This window comes from Geotrypetes seraphini, chromosome 10 (genome assembly GCF_902459505.1).
Source record: "Geotrypetes seraphini chromosome 10, aGeoSer1.1, whole genome shotgun sequence".
Lineage (NCBI taxonomy): Eukaryota > Metazoa > Chordata > Amphibia > Gymnophiona > Dermophiidae > Geotrypetes > Geotrypetes seraphini.
Window position 1 is genome coordinate 145720421 of NC_047093.1, and position 23949 is coordinate 145744369.

At 49.4% G+C, this 23949-nt stretch overlaps 1 protein-coding gene across 8 annotated transcripts in view; it reads left to right on the forward strand.

The window, feature by feature from the left end:
- The window catches only part of LOC117367991 (leukocyte antigen CD37-like), a 24927-nt gene extending 1266 nt beyond the window's left edge, over positions 1-23661 (forward strand). For 2 of the 8 annotated variants that reach the window (XM_033961176.1, XM_033961172.1), the window contains exons 2-9: positions 9506-9581; positions 9788-9860; positions 10551-10672; positions 12310-12384; positions 12810-12914; positions 15349-15564; positions 15656-15739; positions 22954-23661. In XM_033961176.1, the coding sequence (XP_033817067.1) occupies positions 9516-9581; positions 9788-9860; positions 10551-10672; positions 12310-12384; positions 12810-12914; positions 15349-15564; positions 15656-15739; positions 22954-23031 (819 nt within the window). In that variant the 5' untranslated portion in view covers positions 9506-9515 and the 3' untranslated portion in view covers positions 23032-23661. Of the gene's footprint in view, positions 1-2975; positions 3104-3944; positions 4292-8791; positions 8884-8911; positions 9263-9505; positions 9582-9787; positions 9861-10550; positions 10673-12309; positions 12385-12809; positions 12915-15348; positions 15565-15655; positions 15740-22953 lie in introns of those variants that run through there. The other 6 variants (XM_033961174.1, XM_033961173.1, XM_033961175.1 and 3 more) reach the window with 6 other exon arrangements.
- The last annotated feature ends 288 nt before the right edge of the window (positions 23662-23949 follow it).

Genomic DNA, 23949 nt, shown 5'->3' on the forward strand with positions numbered 1-23949 from the left:
CCAGCATGGCATAAAAGTCCTCATAATTTATGAATCAACAGTGAGTACATGTATGAGCTTTTCAAGGTAGGGGGTGGGAGTTTTTTAGTTTAACCGTTGTCCCCCTCGGTTCCCTTGCACCACGTGTTTGGACATGTTACTGATGACATCACGCTAAGTGTGTTCTGATTGGTGTGTGGGGGCTATAATGTCATTTGGGGGACCAGGTGGAACAATAAGGGACAGGCTGCAAGTGTGGGGGAAAGAGCATTGGAAACAGAAAATGAGGGCCTGGTCTAGTCAGAGCCTCTTGAGGATCGCTGATAACGGCTTATATAGGTGCATTCTCTCTGGGTGTGCAGGAAATGTCTGTTCACGTTCTTGCAATCTGTACAGAGCCACTGCCTCTCATCAGTGTCCCCTTTTCAATGAGACATTGCAAAAGAGGGGGGGGGTTCTTCCTTGTGACTCTTCTAAAGTGTTGCTTGATGGACATACTGCTTGCACAAAACCACAAAAGAGCTTACCATTGAATCAAAACACATATACATGAATAATGAGATCCTCTGAGAATGTATTTATTCTAGAAAAGTGGTTAAGGATGAAAAATTGAGATTTTAATTTGGATTTGAATACAGGCAGAAGGGAGCAGCAGGGTGAATTGAATCAGGCTGTTTCAGACAAATGATTCACCAAGGTAGAAAAAGCAGAGTCTGCAACAGAAGATAAGGCCACCCATAACAGCCATACGTGTGTCTGTCTGTCTCTGCTCTGTGACTCCCTGTGGGTCTGAATGTTTCTCCATGTGTGTGTCTGCTCTGTGACTCCCTAAGGGTGCTGACTGTCTCTATGGGTTAGATTCACTAACCCCCGATTCCGTGGCCGATCCATTCCCGATTGCATTCAGGCCGACGAATTCACAAAAGGCTTGCATGCAAATGGGAACAATCGTTGACACCCACCACCCATGGCACGGATCGCTAGAGAGCGATCCTTGAGCATGCGCAGACCCTGATAGTAGTGACAGAAGCAGCAGCCTCCTGTCACTGCTGTCAGGGCTTCTGCTGGCTTTTTTTTTTTTTCATAGGCCGCAAAATATCAGGCCTATAAGAAAAAAAGCTCCCCCCTACCTGACAAAATGCCCCTGTGCCGAACACCCCCCCCAATGCACGCCCGGAAAAACCCCACCCACGGCCCGACCCAACACCCCTGCACTTCCTGCTCCTCCAGACTCCAGCAACGCGTCTGCGCTCTGATGCATCATGTGATGCATGTGGAGGAGCCTAAGGTCCTGATTGGCTCAGGTGCCTCAGCTCCTCCTCCCTTGGGAGGTACCTGAGGCGTCTGAGCCAATCAGGGACTTCCGTAGGGATGCCGGGCCGGGGGTGGGAGGCCTACGGAGTAGGAGGGACTGAATACCCCTCCTGCTCCCAATTTTTAGATGCAGAGGTGTCAGGCCTGGTCGGTCGGGGGGGTGTCGGTTGGTGGCAGGAGGGAGTTGGCATCTCTCCTGCCATATTCACATGGCCGGAAGGGCAGCGTTGGGTGATGGCAGGAGGGAGTAGGCATCCCTCCTGCTATTTGTGGGTCGCCAGGGGGATCGCTTTTGTCAGGGGGGGGGAGCCTCGGCCATTTTTTGACAGGTCTGCCTGTCTTTTCATTTTTTTTTTTTTATGGGGCAGATATTTTGCATGTGTAACATATGCAAAATATCTGTGCCATGGAAAAAAATGAATAAAAAAGACAGGCAGGCCTGTCAGAGAACCCGCAGACCTGTCAATAACTCAGTTACTGACAGGTCTGCAGCAGTTGGGTTTGACAATAGTAAAACCTGATTCAAAATAGCCATGCAATTGTTAGTGAATCAATCGCTTGGCTATTGTGCATGGGGTTTTACTAATTTGCATGGGAGGATCGGGATTGGATCGCTACACAGGTTAGTGAATCAGATCACAGGGAATCGAATCGCAAAGGGCTTGCTTAGTGAATCTAGCCCTATGTGTGTTTCTGCTCTATGACTTCCTGTGAGTGCTGCCTGTCGCTGTGGCCTAGATTCACTAAACCCCAGTTGTGTCTCCGATCCCTTCCCGATTGCATGCAGGCCAACAAATTCACAAAAGGCCTGCATGCAAATGGGGACGATCGTTGACACCCCCCCCCCCACTCACTGCACGGATCGCTACAGAGCGATCCTGGAGCCTGCGCAGAACCTGACAGGAGAAACAGCCTCCTGTCACTGCCAGCAGGGCTTCTGCTGGCTTTTGAAATATATATATTTTTTTATCGGGCAGATAGTTTGTGTGTATTACACACACAAAATAGCTGCTCGGTTAAAAAATAAAAAAGGCCCCCTCCTCCCCGAAGTGCCTCCTCCCTCCCCAAACCCCTAAAAAAATGCCTCCCCCCCGCGCTGATGCCCCACAAAAGGCAGGAGGGATGCCATCTCCCTCCTTCCACCACCCGACACTGCCCTCCTCACCCGCACGAATATGGCAGGAGGGATGCAAACTCCTTCCTGCCCTGCCACCAACTGAGTCACCCCTCTCCCCCCAACTGCCCACCGCACCATCCCGACCGAACTGGCCCAACACCTCCCCTGTACCTAAAAGTTGGGATCAGGAGGGGTGCTCAGTCTTCCAATGCTCAGTCTTCCAGTGCTGTCTTCCAGCGCATAAGGAACCACAAAGTCCTCCTGCTCCTACTCCTGCGTACCGCGAATGTGGTCCTTAGGCCCCGCACATGTAATGCACAGGGAGGAGCCTAAGGCCATAATTGGCTCAGGCGCCTCAGGCCCCTCCCAATGGAGGAGCCTGAGCCAATCAGGGCCTTAGGCTATTACTTTGACCAATCAGGGACTTCCTTAGGCTCAACCCTAAAGAAGTCCCTGATTGGCTCAGGCGCCCCAGGCCCTTCCCAATGGAGGAGCCTGAGCCAATCAGGGCCTTAGGCTCTTCCCTGTGCATCACATGTGCACCAGGGCGGGGCCTAAGGCCCACATTCGCAGTGTGCAGGAGGAGGAGAAGGAGCAGGAGGACTTTGCGGTTTCTCCTGCTCCGGAAGACAGCAGCGCTGGAGGCCTAAGGAGCAGGAGGAATTGAGCACCCCTTCTGCTCCCAACTTTTAGGTACAGGGGAGGTGTTGGGTCTAGCCCGGCCCGACCAGGGGTGGGCCAGTCCAGTCGAGGTGATGTGGTGGGCAGTTGGGAGTGGTGTGGTAGGCCGGTTGGGAGGTGGGCTGGGCCAGGAGGTGACTTGTGTGCCTGGGGGGGGGAAGGGGTGACTCAGTTGGTGGCAGGGCAGGAGGGAGTTTGCATCCCTCTTGCCATATTCGCGAGGGCGGGGAGGGCAGTGTCGGCTGGTGGCAAGAGGGAGTGGGCATCCCTCCTGCTATTTGTGGGTCATTGGGGAGGGGAGGCCCTCGGTTGTTTTTTGACAGGCCTGCCTGTCTTTTCATTTTTTATTTATTTTTTTTATGGGGCAGATATTTTGCGTGTGTAACACATGCAAAATATCTGTGCCATGGGAAAAAATGAATAAAAAAGACAGGCAGGCGGTTTGCAGCAGTCGGGTTTGCCAATAGTAAAACCCAATTCAAAATAGCCAAGCAATTGTGAATCAATCGCTTGGCTGTTTTGCATGGGGTTTTATTAATTTGCTTGGGAGGATCGGGATTGGATCGCTATAGGCCTTAGTGAATAGTGCAGGAAGGATATCTCATCGCAAACCGATCGGTATACGATTGGTTTGCTTTGTGAATCTAGCTCTGTGTATGTGTCTCTGTACTCAGATTCCCTGTGAGTTCTGCCTGTCTTCTCATGTGTGTGTGCGTCTTTGCTCTGTGACTGCCTGTGGGTGCTGCCTCTCTCTCTGTCTCTCTCTGTGACCTCCTTGTAGGGGCTGTCTGTCTGTGTATATACAGCATGTCTCTGCTCAGAGACTTTTGCAACATCTCGGTTGTGAATTTTGGCTCAGGGTAAGATCACAGAGCAGTAGAGGAGATCTCTCTGCAAACGCATTCTGAGCTTCCTCTGCCCTGGGGAGAAGACAGGAATCAGCATCCTCTCATCCACCCCATTTAATCCAGCCAAGCAGCCAGACCCATCCATCCCTGCCATGTGCCATGATCCAGTCCAGCTTTGCAAAACGACACAGTCAATGAGGAGTGTAGTGTTTGCCTGGCTCCACCTCTGGGACACTCAGAGCTGGCGGGGCGGGGCCAGAGCAGAGACTGCAAAAACTTTGCTCTTGTGCAGTGGGAGGAAGCGAGAGACACAGTGGTTATACTGGAGACTGAGCGGAGAATCCCTTTGCTGGTAGGTACTGCACAAGCAGCAGATGTGAGCTCCAGCTGTAATGCCTCCCCTGCCACCGTGATGAGCTCTAGCTGTGCTATTGTCCCATCCTAAGCTGCCTCATCCTCCCTCTCCCCCAAAGCTCCAGCTGTGCTGTCTCTCCCTTGCCCCTATGAGCTCCAGCTGTGCTACTTCCCCCCTGCCCTGCTGAGCTCCTGCTGTGATGCCTCCCTTGCCATGAGCTCCAGCTGTGTTATTATCCCACCCTGAGCTGCCTCATCCTGCCCCTTCCCCAAAGCTCCAGCTGTGCTGCCTCTCCCCTGCCACCCTGAGCTCCAGCTGTGCTGCCTCTTCCTGCCATTCTGAGCTCGATCTCTTCATCTCTAATCTTTTCTTGAGCCCCAGCTGCCATCTTCCCTCCATCCTGGGTCTGGGGGTCCTTTCTCTGTGCTCACCACTGGTCAGGGATATACAGGTCATAGTATGACCTGTGTAAAGTGTTCATTGACCCCCGTGACTTTGCAATTTGTCTTGTGTAACATACTGTGACATACAGAGGTGATATATCATTACATTACATTACATTAGTGATTTTTATTCCGCTTGTACCTTGTTCAGCCAGTAAACGGCCATCTCACTGGAGAAAAGAATCCTTGGACCTGGAGGCTTAATTCAGTAAAATTATGTGTGTGTGTGGTGGGGGGGGGGAGTTCTTTGTCATGTGTTTGAAAAGGGTTAAACTACTTCTGTAATTGTGGTTATCAAGCTGGTGGCCTCCTTGAATTTGCTAGGCCTGGCTTTAAACCCTTCATTGCTCTCCAGCTCCCTTTCTGGGCTGGGCAGGGCTGCGGGCAACCCCCTGGTAGAACCTGAATGGTCTCGGTGGCTGTTCTGCTGTCCATTGAGCTTGGGACCTGGTGGCCCAGTTGGGGATCAGTCACGTCCTTGGTAGCATGACTTGTTCCCTGTGAGAGATGAACAGCTTAGGACCCCTGAGGACCTCTAACAGATGTTAGCAAGACCTCCTTTTTCTGTCTCTTAAACCTCTTTTGACTCCAGCCCTTCCCCAACCTGAAGAGGGGAGAGAGATTTCCTCACATTTCCTGGGGAATGTGTGTATGACATAATTTCTCCATTGTGACATCGTTGTGATGTCATGCCTTAGCTCAGCTGTTGATCAAAGCTTCTGGCTACAGGCTGGATGCCAGGGGTAACTGTAGGTGTGTAGCCCATGGAGTTGCTTCCTGCCTGTGTCCCCGTCCCCCCCCCCCCCCCTGATACCAGACTGCTGTTAGTGCCCCTGAAGGGTGACTTCGCACAGCCCAGGCCTTGTTCTAGGAGTCAAGTCCCAGGGATGTCTTCGGTTTCCTGTACTTGGAACTCCTGCCACCCAGGAGCTTCTGCAATTTCACACTTGCCCCTCCCCCCCTTGGTGGTCCCTTTACTCCGTGGTCATAATCGGGAACGGGTAAGAGTAGGAATCCTCCTGTTCCTGTACAGTCCTCCGTGCTGTTTGCCTGGTACATGACTGGGCTGTGGTCCATGGCATATCTTCTGAGATGGAGCCTGGAGGAGGAGGATGCTTTCTCTTCAGCCTTCTCCATCTCTTCTCTCTACCCTGGCATGTTCTGTCTTGAGATGCAGTCTCTGCTTCAGCCCTCTCTCTTGGATTCCTTCTCTATGCTCTATCTTATTCTAGGTATTTCTCTTTTGCCTCTCTCTCTCTCTGTGTTGTCTTTCTTGTGTGTTTTTTGCTCTCTCCCTGGGGGTGAGGTGGGGGGAGCTTCTTGCAATGCAGAGGAAACGTCTTGTGCTGATAAGACCTTGTGGTAGAGGGTTCAGGCAACAGTTAGTGGAAACAAATAATTTTTGACTGTGCCTCTATCCCACATTCTCTCCTGGTGTAGGCAAAGGGAGGGGGAGTACTGGGAGGAGTGGGAGTTACTGCACCCCAAAATCAGCAGACACACAAGGAGAGAATACAGTCTTCCTGCTATAGCCTGGGAGATGTATATGGGCTTTATGTGACTGGTTTTGTGCCCTCACCCCCCTTTTGATGACAAAGAATTTATCTGGCAGCTTAGCCAAGCCCTTGGCTCTGTTTTTCCATTTTGTCTGTACTTTTTTAAAAGAGTTTTCTGTTAGTCTGGAACAGACTGCCCGCCCCATGGGTAATAATTTGGATCTGAAGTGAATGGTTTGTAGCTGAAGTGAATGGTTTCCTATTGCAAAGCCATTAGGAGAGAGCGGCCTGTGGGCTCTCTCCATGCATGAGACCTCAAGTCTGTTAACGTCTGACACGCATGTATCTGCGTGTCTGTCTACACACATAGGACAGATGTGAGCGGACCTTTTATGCCATGGCAGAGCCAGCCTGCCCATCTGTGCCTATGAATAATGCATTGTGTGACAGACAGACCTTGAATATTTCATGGGAGCAGAGGTGGTGCAGCGCATTCCTGCTTCTATGGTGCTTCAGTGTAGTGCTGCAATAGGGGCCGGCCTGACCACTACAGTGTGAAGATGAGAGACTCCGAGGAGAAGGGCACTTTCTTCAACTCTTTCAACTATTGGGTATTGGAATCATCTACAGGTATCTCATCTGCAGTCCCACTTCTCCGTCTCAGGTGCTTCTGGGCTGTAGATGGGAGGGGGGGTGGGCGAAGTACTGGGCCTCTCACCCTCTTGGGTTATTTCTGGGTTGTAGATTGGGGGGAGGAAGTACTGGGCCTCTCAACCTCTTGGGGTATTTCTGGGTTGTAGATTGGGGGGAGGAAGCACTGGGCCTCTCACTCTTTTAGGGTATTTCTAGGTTGTGGAATGGGGGGGAGGAAGTACTGGGCCTCTCACACCCTCTTGGGGTATTTCTAGGTTGTGGAATGGGGGGGGGGCATATACTGGCTGGAGTAGAGGAGTAGCCCCTAATGGTTAAGAGCAGTGAGCTGAGAATCGGGGGAGCCAAGTTAAAATCCCACCACTCCTTGTGTTCTTGGGTAAATCGCTTCACCCTCCATTGTCTCAGGTCCAGACTTAGACTGCAAATCCTGCGGGGCCAGAGAAATAACCTAATGTATCTTAAACGTGTCACCGTCGGCTACAACTGAAAAGAGGGTGATCTAAGTCCAGACCCCTTATCTAAGTCGCCGGACTGCAACAGGGTAAATGCAGCATGAATCCCCTATTAGGGACAGGTGGAGAAAATGCATGTTTCTACTGCTGTGAAAGATCTGAATTTGATTTGTAATTTCTTGTAACGTTTTCCTTGTAGAGAATAATTTTAATTCACTAGCTCTGATTTTAGAGTCCAGTCAAGGAAGTTTGTGAGCAAACCTCTCAGTACAGCGGACAGACTGATGCCAAGTGCTAGTTTTCTGTTTCAGGGTAATGAAGTGTTTCAGTGGTTATCCACTAGGGGGTTCTCCGGAGTAAGGGGGGTTTCACTGGCGGTAAGATGATGGGGGAGGGGGGACTGTTGAAGTCCCTCTCTTCCTGTTACTTGATCAGTACTTTTAACAATACAAGGATATTTTTATTGGACTTAAAAGTTTGGTGAAGTTCCTGGAGGAAAAGTTCAGAAACCATTATTAAGCCTCTGTTTATTCCAATTGTGCTACCTTTCGGACTCTGTTGAGTACTTGGGATCTGGACTGGTTGCTGTTTAGAACAGGATACTGAGCTCGATGGACCCTTGGTTTCAACCAGTGTGTTCTTACGGACCTTTCTCTCTTGGGGTATTTCTGTGCTGTAAATGGGGACAGAAGCTGGGCCTCTCTCCCTTTTAGGGTATTTGTTCCCTTTTGCGGTATTTCTGGGTTCTAGGTGGGGGCAGATGCTGGTAAATCTGAGCTGGAGACGCCTTATGTGTTTTTCTGGTTAAGGAATTTTCAGGAAGTGGTACTGAAGCCGGAGGAGCTCCATGGGATGTAGTTCCTGTCAGGCACAAAATCAGAGCAAAGTAGACTTCCTTGCCTTGCCTCCCCCGCTGTCACCCATTCAGTTCCCCTGGGGAGTGGCAGGATGCATCCTCTGCTTTGGTTCATTCCCCCAAAGTGGGTCATGGGATCTCATTCCCCATGTTTTTTCTCTCCCCCCATTTCATGACTCCCCCTCTCAGTCATTAACTGCCTCTCCCTAACCCTATTAGATTTCTGTGTCATTCACAGATACCTGGATCGTGTTCACACATGTGCATCACTGTTCTGTCATGTTTTCACATGACCGCTTGTGTTTGTGCTTTGATAGTATGTGTTTGGCAGTGTCTACACAGTAAAACCTTCACTTGTAGGTTTGTGAATATCTACTTTGTTCACGTATGCATGTCTCTGTACATACTTGTGCTGCATGCACTGGGGGTGGGGGGGGGGGGGCAGGGGTTAGTGTTGAATCACGGTCTCTAAGGATAAGATCCAGCAAAGCAGTTTTTAATCAAAAACAGACTTTTTTCCCCCCCTCTTTAACATGCTGGAACAATTTGGAGGCCCCAGGGTGTAATGTGGGATGTCTCTGCTTTCCATCTGACAGAGAGGGAAGAAAAGAGAGACAGACTGAGAAAAGCAGCTGAAAAGGAGAGAGACTGCAGAAGAGCTCAGTGCACCTGGGAGTGGGGAGACCGGGTAAGGATTTAGGGCTGAGGGAAGCGGGCCCTCACCCAGCTCTGTTCCTGGCAGAGCCAGAAAAGAGCAGTTTAAGGAAACAGGTGTCCAGGCTCAGAGTCAGAGACAGGGCATTATGTAATGGGGCGTTTTGTTCCATGCCCCAGCATGGGTGACTGTAGATGGGATCCATGTGCGAAGGCGGGGTGTCTCATAAAGAGAGAGACAGTGAGGGAGGAGGAGTGCCAGATCTGCCCTTCTTCCTCGGGGAGGGGGGGGCGGTCTGTCTATTAAGCAAACCAGCCTTTTCTGCATGGGGAATTGGGGGTGAGGAGGCCCTGTGCATACTTTGTGGTGGGGGCACTGGTTTCTTTCTTCTGCTGCTTCCTGCACAAAGCAGGTGTGAGATGAGTTGAACTAAATGTGGCCTCAGTTTCCGCCTTCATGTTGTTGTCGGGTCCTCCAACATATGCTTCCATAACTCAGTGGTTTGACCAAACTTAGACATTTTCTTTTCTTTGTAAAAACAACCCCCACCAATGCTGTGGAGAGACACCCTCCCCCCCCCCCCCCCACAACCCCTCAAGGCCTATAAAGATACCTTGCCTCCTCACTAACTTGTTCTCATTTAATTTTCTTACAGGACGTCATCCATGGCAACCAAAGGCTGTCTCGGTGTCACCAAATACTTCCTCTTTGTGTTCAATCTCTTTTTCTTTGTGAGTATCCAATACTCAGATCCTCTTTTGTATACAGACTGGAAACCACAGAAACACACAATCCCCCCCCCGCCCACACACACACACAATCTCACAATAAGACAGGTGCCAGCAGTGTGAGCCACACGCACGCACACACCCCTTGTGACCAGATCCTTACTAACCCTCACTCCCCCCCCCCCTTTGCCCCGTCTCTCCGCTCGCAGGTTCTGGGAGGTCTGCTGTTTAGTTTTGGACTCTGGATCCTTTTTGACAGAACCTGCATTATCTCATTGCTAGGTAAGTGAGAGAGTTCGTGCTTTCCCTGACTATGGGCTGGGCCTATGCAGGAGGGGAGAGCAGTGTAGTGTGATTGGGTGATTCTGCTCTGCTAGGAAGTGATGGAACATGTGTGTATCCCAGAACTTACAGAATGAGGGACTTGTGTGCATGGACATGCATGCTCACACAAATATGTATACCCACACACATGTGGACACACGCAAATGGACATGGGACAAAGAGAGTGAATCCAGGTAAGGGAATATTATGAGAGAGAAGGAAAGAAGAGAGACAGCCAGATACAGGGAGTCGTGGCACAGTGTCCGGCATGTAGCTTATGACTTGTATCAATGGCACATAAATACATTCATAAGGTTTGTCTGGCTGAATTTGGAGTTACTCGAACAGAACTTTACATTTCAAATTTCCCCACATTTGGTTCCTAAGTTTTGGGTGGGCAGCTTTTGGCCCAGAAGGCTGGGTGAGTTCTTGGGGTGTGGTTAAACTTTAGCCAGCAAGTGGGTACATCCAGTTGGAAAAACTTATCCAGAAATGAGTCAGTTTTGTTCCACAGCAGTTTTAAATAGATAAAGAATTCCAAATAAACGCTGCTGAAGATCTGGTTAATTTACCTGCTCACCTTGTTGTGGAAGGTTGACCACCTCATGCCTTGTCTTTGCTTTTCTTCCTCTGGTTACACTTCCACAGGTGCATCCTTGGCTCTGAAGATCTGGTCCTATGTGTTTTCCGGTGTGGGAATTTTTACTATGCTGCTGGGCTTCCTGGGCTGCCTGGGGGCCCTGAAAGAGATCAAGTGCCTTCTTGGCTTTGTAAGTGTGACTGGTGCTTTGGGGAGGGTAGGAGTGCATGTAATATCCTTTTTCTGTCTTCAAGAGCGCTGCAGAGGAAAATAGCAGAAATGGTCTTACAGTGTTGTCATTTGCACTTTGAGAAGGGCACCCATCAGCCTTCCTGCCCAGAGAAGAAGGTGTTCCAGAGCTTCATCTGCAGAAGATATTTGAATATAATTTTATGAAAAGAGGTATCAAGTGTGTGTGTGAGGGAGGAGATCAGGGATAGGGATATGATACCCATTTGACATGGAATCCCATATAAAATTTTTAAGTAAAAGGATTTATGGTAATATATTACAATTAAGACAAATCAGAGCCTACTTAGACAAGTTGTTCAGGCAGCACACAGATTATTGCAACATGGTGCTATCCATATTAGACTACTGTAATATGGCACTATACACATTAGACTACTGTAATATTGTGTTGTTGGAATCAACAGATAATCAACTCTTCATATTATAAATTTTACAAAATGTAGCTGCAAAGTTGAATTTTCATAAATCAAAATGGGATAGCGCCACTCCTCATTATCTCTTCATTGGTTACCCTTCTAAACGAAGATTCAGTTTAAAGTCCCAGTATATATGTATTCATGGGTTGCCTGGTTTGTCCTGAATTGACAGTTATGTTCAATAGATCAATTTACCAATACCTGTAAGATTGCAATCTGTGAAGAAATATTGTACAAATGGTATTGGCCCACAATTATGGAAAGCTCAACCGCTAGCACTATGTGCAATGCCAACGACTATTGAAAAATATGTGTGTTCAGAAATATTTTCCTACTGCGTGAGCTGCCAATTAATTTTTTTAATTCTATGTCTTATCCTATATCTAATTTCTGCTTTTTTTCTTCTTGTAATCTGCTTTGAGCTATTACTTTTGGTCCACGTGGAATAAAAATGCACGATTAAATCAAATTGAGGTGGTGGGGTAGGGAAAGATGAGAAGGCTGTGTTTGTGAGGTGGGGAAGGATATCGGTGGTGTATGTATATTGAAGGGGAAAAGGGGTTGTGTTAGGATAATTTGGAGGAGGCCCCTGCCTTTGGGAATGCTTTTTTTGGATATGACAGGTGGTAACAAGTTGGGGCTGGGAATGGGTATGTTTGAGGAGTGATGTGGAGAGGGTATTTGAGTGGTGCTGAAGTATTTCAAGAGATGTTCAGTGCATTTGGGAATAGACTCTTAGGGGCGTATGTATGTGTGTTTGAGGGGGTGGTAAATATATGGGTGCGTCTGATTAGAAATGTTGGGTGCAAGCAAGATAAGCGATCTCCTCTTGATACTGGTGAGAGACGGTGTATTAAATTGATAAATCTGACCAGAGCTGAAAGAGGCATAACAGGAAGTGACATTCTCAAGTTTGCGTCAACTAGGCCTGCACCCTGGTCCCCTCTTATAGCGGCAAACGCTGTGAAAACCAGAGCTAATGGAGAGAGTGCACAGAATATTGCACAGGACATAAAAAAGATCTGGGGGACGAAGGGAACCTGTGCTCTAGAGGATGGGGAGGTTACCCAGAGAAAAAGGGCTGTGCTGGATTAGAAGTGACACACTGGACAGCAATCTCTAATCCTCCTCTTCCTCCTTCTCTGTCTTTCTCTCTCAGTACTTTGGATTTCTGCTTCTGCTCTTCGCTGCTCAGATCACTGTCGGCGTGCTGGTGTACACGCAGAAGAACACTGTAAGTTGCATGCCAGGTCATTTGCTCTTGGGGCTTCGTAAATACCGAATGGGTGCCGTGCTGGGACCCAGCATTGTGTCTTGTGGCTGGGTCACCTGGACGTACCGAGGGGATCTGTTCCCTGTTGCTTGCTCCCAAAAGGTGGCGATCCCTGAGTCTACCTGCCTAATAATTATTAATGGACCCCCCCTCCCATCTCCAGAAATTTGTCAAAACTTTTTTAAACCCCGGCTTGGCTTTGGCAGCACATCTAACTGTTCAAAGGAAGTTCAAACTGAGGGAGTTCTCCTCCCTGCCAAAACCCATCACCAGGATTCCGCTGAGAGGCAGTTTCCATAGCTGAGTCTCTTTCCCTCCCCCACTCTATGACACCAGTGGGAGAAGCTTTCACTTATCCTAATTGTCTTTTGTGTTTTCCCTTCCAGCTCAAAAGCATGGTGGGAGTTCAAGTAAAAGAAATTATAAGCCACTATGGCTCAGGGTCCCAACTGAGCGATAAGGAAGAAAGCTGGGACTTTGTCCAGACAAAGGTAGGTACTAGTCTCTGTTGTTCCTCCCCCTCCCCTCCTATTCTTTGATCTCCTGCGCCCGTCTCATCTCTTTTTACTATTCAAGAAGGTTTAGCTTGGTCACTTATTTGAAAATGAAATCTTAGTCCGACAATTTTTTTTTAACCAAGCTTATACAGGGATGAGTAGATTTTCCCAGCTGAAAATTCTCCACATAGAGTAAGTAGCTAAAGCCCTGCCCAGGTTTTCATGTCATCTGTTTCTTCACCTGTGCTGAATTGTGACATAACTGACGTGGTTGGAGGAAAACTGTAGTTTAATTCCGTGTTCGTGTACCTCTGGGGTACACGCCGGGGCGGTATTTTTTAGTCCTGCCAGCCACTGATGTGGTCCACTAAAGAAACTGAACCTAAATCCGAAACACCCTTCTGAATCCAAGAGGCCAACCTAGGTGATTGTAGGTCCTTTCTGGATGTTTGAATTTTTTAATTTAAACCATTTTTGATAGTTTTCTCCAAAGAGGTGTATTAAGTCTGCAATAAATTTGGGAACCTGGAAAAAATAACAACAAAAAAAGAGTTATTACCCACCCCCAAGCAGGAAAGAGCAATAATCACAGAGAAATAACCTGACACAGGCCAGAAGGAACAACAAGAGGGATGGTCCAGGATTGTCCAATTTCTGGCCCAGTGGCAGAACGCTACAGATTCTGTGGCTTTGGCTGCTCTCTCCTCCAGGATTAGACACACTTTTGACTGCTGCTGCTTTTCATTTGCTCTCAATTCTCTCTCTGGTTTTCATTCAGTGAAGGAGGAAATGCATTTCTCCTTTTCTTTCTTTGCTCTCGACACCTCAGGGTTTCCAGCTCAGTTTGCACATTTCTATTTCTAATTTATGGTCTCTTATTCTACTTTTTCTCGCTTCTCTCCGGGAAATGTGTCTCTGGTCTCTCTCTCTCTCTCTCTGGATTTTGCTCAGTAGAAGAGGAAATGCATTCTGCTTTTCTTCCTGTGCTCATGCACTGCGGACGAACTGAAATCTCCTGGGTTTCCATCTGTCTTTGCATGTTTCTATTTCTAATTTGTGGTCTCTTATTCTCTGCTTCTCTTTGAGAAATATGTCTCTTCTCTCTTTAGATTTTGCTCAGTACAGGAGGAAATGCATTTCTCCTTCTCTTTGTCTGCTCTGAGAACTCAGGGTTTCCAGCTCAGTTTGTGTCTGCACATTTCTGAAGTGAATTGGTCAAATGACTCTATTGAATGATATTTCTAGTATTTTTTATATTGGGGTTGTATCTGTCCAGGGTTTTCTTTCATATATATCAGGTTCTTGGATCATTTCCATGTAGCATCTTTATATCAGGGTTTGAAGTCCCAGATGTGCTAGACCACGGGTAGACGATTCCAGTCCTCGAGAGCCACAGGCAGGCCAGGTTTTCAGGATATCTACCATGAATATATATGAGATGGATTTGCATGCACTTCCTCCTTGAGATGCAAATCTATCTGATGCACATCCTAAAACCCTGGTCTGCCTGTGGTTCTTGAAGACCGGAATTGCCTACCCCTGTGCTAGACAAACGCCATAGCCAAACTTTCTTCCCTATGCGGTGAATCATTCGCCATGATGATATTGAGATGGTTGAAGAAATGTGTTATCCGGAGGTGTTTCCAGGCCAGGTTTCACTTTGGTTGATCAGCACTGGTTGTATTTAGCACTGATCCATCAGCATTGTCTGTGTGATTGAGGTCAGCCAAATTGTTTTCCCAAATGTTATCCACTAGATGTACCCGGGGGGTTGAGAACAAGCTTTCTCTGACCTGTTTCCAAGTGCTTAGTGCTGGATGGTGTCAAAGGAGGCGGGGGGGGGGTGGCTTAATGTTTTATGGTATTAGTGTTTGGGGAAACAAAATATACAGCAAAAAGCAAGGAAAGAAACCCCATGTGAAATTGAGAGAGTGAAGAAGTGGAGATGGAACTGGTCACATCAACCAGGGATAAACAAGTAGATGAATATTAAAAAAATCAATAAAACAGTTTAATATCAAATGTTGAGTACAATCTTAGTTGCAGACCCGACACAGTCCGTGTTTTGGCCTCAGGGGTACAAAGACATCCAGTAGATGGCAGTCATATGTTTTAGATATCTTAAATCAACTCTTGGATGCAATACCAGAAAGGTAAAAGCCTCTTGGGACAAAACCTCTGTGGCAGAGTGGATGTCTTTGTACCCCTGAAGCAGGCTTTAATGCTGAAACATGGACCGTGTCGGGTCTGCAACTAAGATTATACTCAACATTTGATATGAAACTGTTTTATTGACTTTTTAATAAATATTCATCTACTTGTTTACCCCTGTCTCATGAGTGTTTGAGGAAGAAGGGCTACCGTCTCCTTTTCTCTCATCTCCTGCTCAAGCTCTCTTCCCTACCCCCATTTTTTTTTTTTTTTACAGTTTCAATGCTGTGGCTGGATTTCTTCCACTGACTGGAAAGAGAACCAGAGGGTCAGTAACTCCAGTGGTTTCTTGTACTCCTGCTCCTGCCTCAACACCTCATTACCGGTGCCTGCCGGACGCAACAGTAGCGCCTCAAATAATAGCAGTGTCGAGCAGCTCTTGTCGGGCTTCTGTGCAGTCCCCGAGAAGGATTCCTGGCCAGTTTATCACCGGGTGAGTCTCGGTCCTGCCCAGACCCTGCCAATGCTTAGGGTGTCTTGGTTCTGCCTGGTAATCTATCCTGTGTTATCTCTTTTGCGTCCAGGGTTGTGTGATCAGTATTCAGACGTGGATATCTGGAAACATTTTCACCATCCTAGGAGTCTGTCTGGGGATTGGACTGCTGGAGGTTGGTACCTCACCCATCGCCACCATCCCTCAGAGTGTGGGGGATGGGCTGCTACTCTGGAGCACATGTCACTTTTTCTGCCCTTCCCCCTCCCTAACATGATAGCTTCTTCCCCCATCACACTGTCTTTGAGGGGGGGGGGCTTGGCTTTTCCCTGGGGTGAAGGTGTGTGTGTGTGGGGAGGGGCAGTGCTAATCTTTCACAAGCCAAAAGGGTGGCACATTGTAGAAGGAAGGGGTGCATGGCAATGGGGAAGGTATGTTCTGGGATTCTGAAGTTGAGAAGGGTTGGAGGAGAGGGGGTGGGGTTCTGGGGTTGGGAGGTGGGGGGCGCTCTGGGAGCAGGGGCTGAGCAGCTCAGAGGCGAGTGTTGGTATGTAATGTAGCCCCCCTTCTCCCCAGACCTTGCAGATCCTGTGTCTGACTCTGCTCCTGTGTCTGGAGATGAAAATCAGAAGGGTCTCTTCCTCTAGCGAGATTTTCTTCCCTGTCAGGTGGCGTAGAGCATGGCCTGTGCCCTGGGGGGGGGGGGGTGGCGGCAGAGTGGATGCTCTTTTCTGTGTGTTGTGTATGTGTCTCGTGGAAGGGGGGGCATTCTTTTTGCTCTGTGTTTGTTTCTGGAGGGAGGGATGGTGGGGTGGACACTCTTTCCTCTGCATGTGTCTTGGTGGGGGGCTCATGTTGTTTGCTGTGCACCCTTCTTTCTGCCGTGTCTCAGAGAGTTGGATTTCACCTCTCAGTGACAGCCTGTGTCCTGCTGCCCAGATGCTTTCTCACCTCTTTCAAACTTTCTAACTCTTGAAGCGAGTCTCAAAAGACGTATTGCTGGGGGTGGCTGGCTGATGACCCACCCCCCTTTTTTCCTCCAGTACTAACATCCATGTACTCTTTCCCTCCCTGGCTTTCAGAGATTTTTACTGGGAACGCTGGCAAGGTAAGAACAGAAGGCCCGGTTAAGGTTATGGGGTCTTGCCCTTCCTTCTCCATTTCTAACACCTTGCTGGGGAGCTGAGTAACCTCAGCTTTCTCAAATCCTCTGTTCCTTGGCTCACTGGAACCAGGAGAAGGGAATCGCAGTATCTTTATGTTCAGTAAAAATTTTTTCACAACAAAAAGGAAAACACAGCCCCACGTAGAATCAAACAGAAATAAGAACAAGTGGGGAAGGGAATGTACACATCAGTCTTTAGAACAACTATACTTTATTAAAACATTCTCATTTCACAGCACACGCTTAGAGCTATCTTTATCCCAGGACAAGCAGGCAGCATATTCTTAACGCTTGGGTGACGTCACCGACGGAGCCCCGGTACGGACACTTTTAACTAGAAAGTTCTAGATGGCCGCACCGCGCATGCGCGAGTGCCTTCCCGCCCGACGGAGGAGAGCGTGGTCCCCAGTTTCTTCGTTTCCGCGGAGCGAAGAAGATGCATGTGCTTTCAACGGCTGTTGAAATCTCGGTTTTTGCCTTCCCACTCGCGCTATTTTATTCCTTTTTTTGTTCCTTTTCCTTCAGATTTCGTTTTTCGTTCTAACTTGCAAAAAAAAAAACTTTGTTTTTTCTTTATTTTTCGGGCCGGCCCCGGCGGATCCTGTTGCCACCATACAGGCCTCCGGTTTTGATTTTGCGGAGGCCGAGTTCCCCTTCATGCCCCCTCTGCCAGGCTTTAAGAAGTGCCAGCGGTGTGCACGCCCGATATCTCTCACTGACCCGCACAATTGGTGCCTATAGTGCCTGGGTCCAGAGCATCGGGCTGACACCTGCACCCGCTGTGCTACTCTTAAAAAACATACTTTGAAAAATAGACAGATCCAACAGAATATCCTTTTCGGTACCGGATCTGCCATGGAATCGGCCGCGCCATCAACGGTGCCGCAAAAGTCGGCACCGACTACTTCGACGACGCCTGATCCTTCCTCAGGGTCGCTGGCACCAGGTAAGCCGGCTAAGAAGCCTTCCACTTCCCTTGAGCGCCCTCCTGCCACACCATCGACGCCGGTCCTCCCGGCATCACGCCGACCCCGCAAACGCTCCGCCCCGATTTCGGTGAGTGCCTCGTCATCGGCATCCTCATCGCCGGGGCATGGAGCGGCACCTATGGTACCGACAAAGAAAAAAGCGGTACCGGTGCCCCCTCTGGACGACCGCATTGCGGCCATACTCCAAAGCCAATTGCAAGAGCAACTGCAACAACAACTCCAGCACTTGTTGCCTGCAATTTTGGCCCCACTCCTTCCGGTACCAGACCGGCCCGAGCATCGCACCATACTGCCGGTGTCGACACCATCAGCACCGTTGAACACCTCCATGCCGGTACTCGCGGCTGAACCACTTAATCCTCCAGTACAAACACGCTCTGATGCCGACCCTCCCCGACATCGAGACCGACACCAGTCCCCCCGAGACCAGGACCGGCATCGATCTTCCTCCCCCGGTACCGTCTTGATGCGCTCTGGCAAATCTCTCTCTAAGACTCGCCATACTGAGCCGTCCTCACCACCGTCCCGTCCTGCGCACACCGACGTCAGGGACCCGGACTTATGGGAAGAATCCCCACCCGGTACCGATGATGAGGCTTCCTCAACGGACGAGGAACCATCGATGGTCGATACTAGTTCCAAACCTGAACAGTCCTCATTCACAAAATTTCTCAGGGAAATGTCGGCAGCTCTGTCGATCCCTTTGGAATCCGACTCTAAGAAGTCCCAGGCTTTCCTGGACGCACTGGACTTCGAACAACCTCCCAAAGAATTTTTAAAGTTACCCGTCCATGACATCTTATGGGAAACTTTTTACAAAAACTGGGAAAATCCTCTCATGGTACCGGGTGCCCCTCGAAAACTGGATAGTTTATACAGGGTCATTCCTATCCCGGGGTTCGACAAACCTCAACTACCCCATGAATCCCTTCTAGTGGAGTCCACCTTGAAGAAAACCCAGGGCTCCAGTGTTTATGCCTCCACCCCTCCTGGCAGAGAGGGCAGAACAATGGATAAATTTGGCAAGCGCCTTTATCAGAATTCCATGCTTGCCAACAGGGCTAATAATTACACCTTCCACTTCTCCTTCTATATGAAGCATTTGGTGCAACAACTCTCCTCCTTACAAAAGTACCTCCCTGAGCGTAAGATCCCGGTTTTTCAACAACAAATCTCTAGTTTGCTCCAACTCCGGAAATTTATGGTGCGATCCATTTATGACTCTTTTGAGCTGACCTCTCGAGCATCTGCCATGGTTGTTGCCATGAGGCGCTTGGCCTGGCTGAGAGTTTCTGACCTCGACATTAATCACCAAGACCGCCTGGCTAACGCACCTTGTCTTGGTGATGAACTATTCGGGGAGTCCCTGGACTCAACTACCCAGAAACTTTCAGCACACGAGACCAGGTGGGATACCCTAATCAAACCTAAAAAGAAGACTCCACCTGCTCGCCCCTACAAACAGCAGTCTTCCTACCAACGCAGGTTCTCGGCCAGACCTCTCAACCCGCCTCAGCAACAACAGCCTCGCCGGCCTCGTCAGCAGCACCAAACTCAGGCACGTTTACAGTCTCACCAACCTGCCAAGCCTCCCCCACAGTCAAAACCATCTCAGCCCTTTTGACTCTTTTCTCCAGGGCATAGCCAGTCTCCCGCCATCATTGCCTCTTCCTCAGCCGATAGGAGGCCGCCTTCAACTCTTCCTCAACCGTTGGGAGGTCATTACATCAGACCTGTGGGTCCTCAACATCATTCGCCACGGCTACTCTCTCAACTTCCAGACTCTTCCACCAGACAATCCTCCCATAGAGTCTGTTTCTCACTCCTCTCAACCCCCCCTCCTCCTGAGGGAGGTCCAATCCCTTCTTCTTCTCAATGCCATCGAAGAGGTACCCCCAGACCAAAGGGGTCAGGGATTCTACTCCCGCTACTTCCTGGTTCCCAAGAAGACAGGAGACCTCCGTCCCATCCTCGATCTTCGGAACCTCAACAAGTGTCTGGTCAAGGAAAAATTCAGGATGCTCTCCCTTGCCACGCTTTACCCTCTTCTCTCTCATCACGACTGGCTATGTTCCCTAAACCTCAAAGAGGCCTACACTCACATTCCGATCCATCTGACTTCACGTCGCTACCTCCGCTTTCAGGTACAGCACCACCACTATGAGTACAAAGTCCTACCCTTTGGCCTCGCATCATCGCCCAGGGTGTTCACCAAGTGCCTTATTGTGGTGGCGGCCTTCCTCAGGTCTCACAACCTCCAGGTGTTCCCATACTTGGACGATTGGTTGGTGAAAGCTCCTACGTCTCCACTTGTGCTACAAGCCACTCAACACACCATCTCTTTCCTCCATCTCCTGGGGTTCGAGATCAACTACCCCAAGTCACATCTCCTTCACACACAGCGACTTCAGTTCATTGGTGCCGTCCTCGACACCACTCTGATGAGGGCGTTTCTCCCCTCAGACCGCCAACGAACCCTGCTCCATCTCTGCCGTCAGGTGCTCCTTTGTCGCTCTATTCCTGCTCGGCAAATGATGGTCCTCCTGGGCCACATGGCCTCGACAGTCTATGTGCTTCCTCTGGCACGACTCCACCTCAGGACACCTCAATGGACTTTAGCCAACCAATGGTCACAGACCACGGATCCTCTTTCTCATCCCATCTCTGTGACATCGTCTCTTCAGCAATCTCTTCAATGGTGGTTGAACTCCTCAAATCTTTCCAGGGGTCTACTCTTTCATCTACCCCCTCATTCCATGATCATAACCACAGATGCCTCCCCCTATGCAAGGGGAGCTCACATGGGAGATCTTCGCACCCAGGGACTCTGGACCCCTCAGGAACATCAACATCACATCAACTTCCTGGAACTCAGGGCCATGTTCTATGCTCTCAAGGCCTTCCAGCACCTTCTCTATCCTCAGGTTCTTCTCCTGTGCACAGACAACCAAGTCGCCATGTACTACATAAACAAGCAAGGCGGCACCGGATCTCCCCTCCTCTGTCAGGAGGCCATCCGCATCTGGACCTGGGCCACGGCCCGCAGTCTCTTCCTCAAGGCCGTCTATATCCAGGGCGAACAGAACTCCCTGGCCGACAACCTCAGCCGCATCCTTCAACCTCACGAGTGGACCTTGGATCCTCCCACACTCCACTCCATCTTTGCTCTCTGGGGCACTCCTCAGGTGGACCTCTTTACAGCTCCTCACAACCATCAGCTGCCCCAGTTCTGCTCCAGACTCTACTCTCCTCATCGTCTGACCCCGGATGCATTCCTGCTCGACTGGACGGATCGGTTCCTCTATGCCTTTCCTCCACTGCCTCTAATGTTGCGGACGCTATTCAAACTCCGCAGGGACAGAGCCACCATGATTCTCATCGCTCCTCGGTGGCCTCGCCAACACTGGTTCTCCCTCCTGCTCCAGCTCAGCTCCAGGGAGCCCATTCCTCTTCCTGTGTTTCCTACTCTACTTACGCAGCAGCATCAGTCTCTACTTCATCCCAACCTGTCATCACTCCACCTGACAGCTTGGTTCCTCTTGGGCTGACCTCTACAGAGAATCTGTCTCAGCCTGTCCGTCGCATTTTGGATGCCTCCAGGAAACCGGCCACCCTCCAATGTTACCATCAGAAGTGGACCAGGTTCTCCTCTTGGTGTCTCCTGCATCACCACGACCCCACCTCGTTGGCGGTGGAAACTGTACTGGACTATTTGCTCTCTCTGTCCGACGCTGGCCTCAAGTCTACCTCAATCAGAGTCCACCTCAGTGCCATCACTGCGTTTCATGAGCCTATCCTTGGAAAACCTCTCACGGCTCATCCACTGGTTTCCCGGTTCATGAGAGGCCTCTTCAATGTCAAACCACCTCTGAAGCCTCCTCCAGTCGTCTGGGACCTGAATGTGGTTTTATCAGCCCTCATGAAACCTCCATTTGAGCCGCTTGCCACTACTTCACTCAAATTTCTGACGTGGAAGGTGCTTTTCCTCATTGCCATCACCTCTGCCAGGAGGGTTAGTGAGCTGCATGCACTGGTGGCCGACCCACCTTTTACTATTTTTCACCATGACAAGGTGGTTCTGCGTACCCACCCTAAATTCCTTCCCAAGGTGGTCTCGGACTTCCACCTCAACCAGTCCATTGTATTGCCTGTCTTTTTCCCTAAACCCCATGCTCATCCTGGGGAATAGGCGTTACACACGCTAGACTGTAAGCGGGCCCTGGCATACTACCTGGACCGTACCAGGGCTCACCGCTCTTCACCTCAACTCTTTTTGTCCTTTGACCCCAACCGTCTGGGGCACCCTGTTTCTAAACGGACGCTTTCTAACTGGCTTGCTGCCTGCATTGCGTTCTGTTATGCTCGGGCCGGTCTCTCACTGGAAGGTGCTGTCACGGCCCACAGGGTCAGAGCTATGGCTGCTTCTGTGGCTTTCCTCCGTTCCACGTCCATCGAGGAAATCTGCAAGGCTGCCACTTGGTCCTCGGTTCACACGTTCACTACTCACTATTGTCTGGATGCCTTCTCCAGACGGGATGGACACTTCGGCCAATCTGTGTTACAAAATTTATTTTCCTAATGGCCAACCATCCCTCCTCCCTCTCTGTTAGCTTGGAGGTCACCCATGCATTAAGAATATGCTGCCTGCTTGTCCTGGGATAAAGCACAGTTACTTACCGTAACAGGTGTTATCCAGGGACAGCAGGCAGATATTCTTATGACCCACCCATCTCCCCGGGTTGGCTTCTTAGCTGGCTTATCTTAACTGGGGACCACACTCTCCTCCGTCGGGCGGGAAGGCACTTGCGCATGCGCGGTGCGGCCATCTAGAACTTTCTAGTTAAAAGTGTCCGTACCGGGGCTCCGTCGGTGACGTCACCCATGCGTTAAGAATATCTGCCTGCTGTCCCTGGATAACACCTGTTACGGTAAGTAACTGTGCTTTTTCAGATTCCCATTACATTGGCGCCATCTACTGGAGACTAGTAATACACCCCTGAAGAAGGCTTTCGTAAGCCAAAACACAGACCAATGAATAAGGACAAAGGACTTTCCTAATTGGCCTACATTTACAAATGCACTTGTTTTAATAGTTTGAGAATAATATAGTTGTTCTCAAGGCTGACGTGTACATTTCCTTCCCCACTTGTTCTTGTTTTCTGTAAAGATTTCTGCCTGACATGACCTGAACCTTCACTACTGACGCTCTTTCTTTCTTTCTCTCTCTCTCTGCAGCTCTTTGTCATGACGTTATCGATGTGTCTGTGTAGGAACCTGGACCAGGATTATAACAAACTGTCTCGCTACTCCTAGACAAGCCTCAGGCAGAGGAGGGGGCTGTCCCTCAACCCCTGCTTCGGTCTCCATCTTCTGTTTGCACAAATTGAACTGACACTGTGAATGCCGTCTCTTACAGTACAAGAGACATTATTTCAAACTGCCTAGTTTCTTGATGCCTTCATAACAAGGTAATAGGATTCCACGGGCAGCGTCTCTTATGGTGCAAGAGATGCCATCTCATGCTGGTGCATTCTTAAATGCCTTTCCAACAAGGTGATGGGTTGCTGTAAGCAGTGAGATAATGTCTGTATATAAGAACTTGGGCCAGGCTTGCAACAACTGACATCTCAGAGGGGCAGAGCCCTTGGTCTGCATCGTACTTGGTTTTATCAGCCGAACATGGTCTCTTATGGCACCGATCAGCTCCTGGATCCCCTTATAACAACAAGTCTCTTATAAGAGATACAGATGTCTCTTGTGCTTTTCTCTCATAAGCTAAGATCTGATGTCAGTGTTATGTGAATGGCCCCTTCCGTACCCTAGTGAGAAAACACAGCTGTTATCCTATCTATTTCTGCATGTTGGGGGGGGGGGGCTTGTAACAATTTCTAAATGATACAGTTTTGTGTAGATTGTAATAAAACTGCTTTTTTAAATATTTGAGACATTGTTTCCTCTTTTACTGAGGGTGGACAGCTACGTCTTTGCTAGACTGGGAAGGGGATAGGTTTTTGAAGCTCCCTGATGGTGTATGGACCACAGAAACTGCCCACTTTCTTTAGGAAGTTTGAGAAGGATGATTTTGCAGAGGATAACAATGGAGGCAGCTCTGGAGTATCTGAGTGGCACATCTCGTTCCCCAGGAGGATAGTTAAGATATGCCAGAGCTTTGGCATACCTGGTACCGTCCAATGTCAGCCATGTCTGTGCTAAGAGGCAAACATGCCCCAG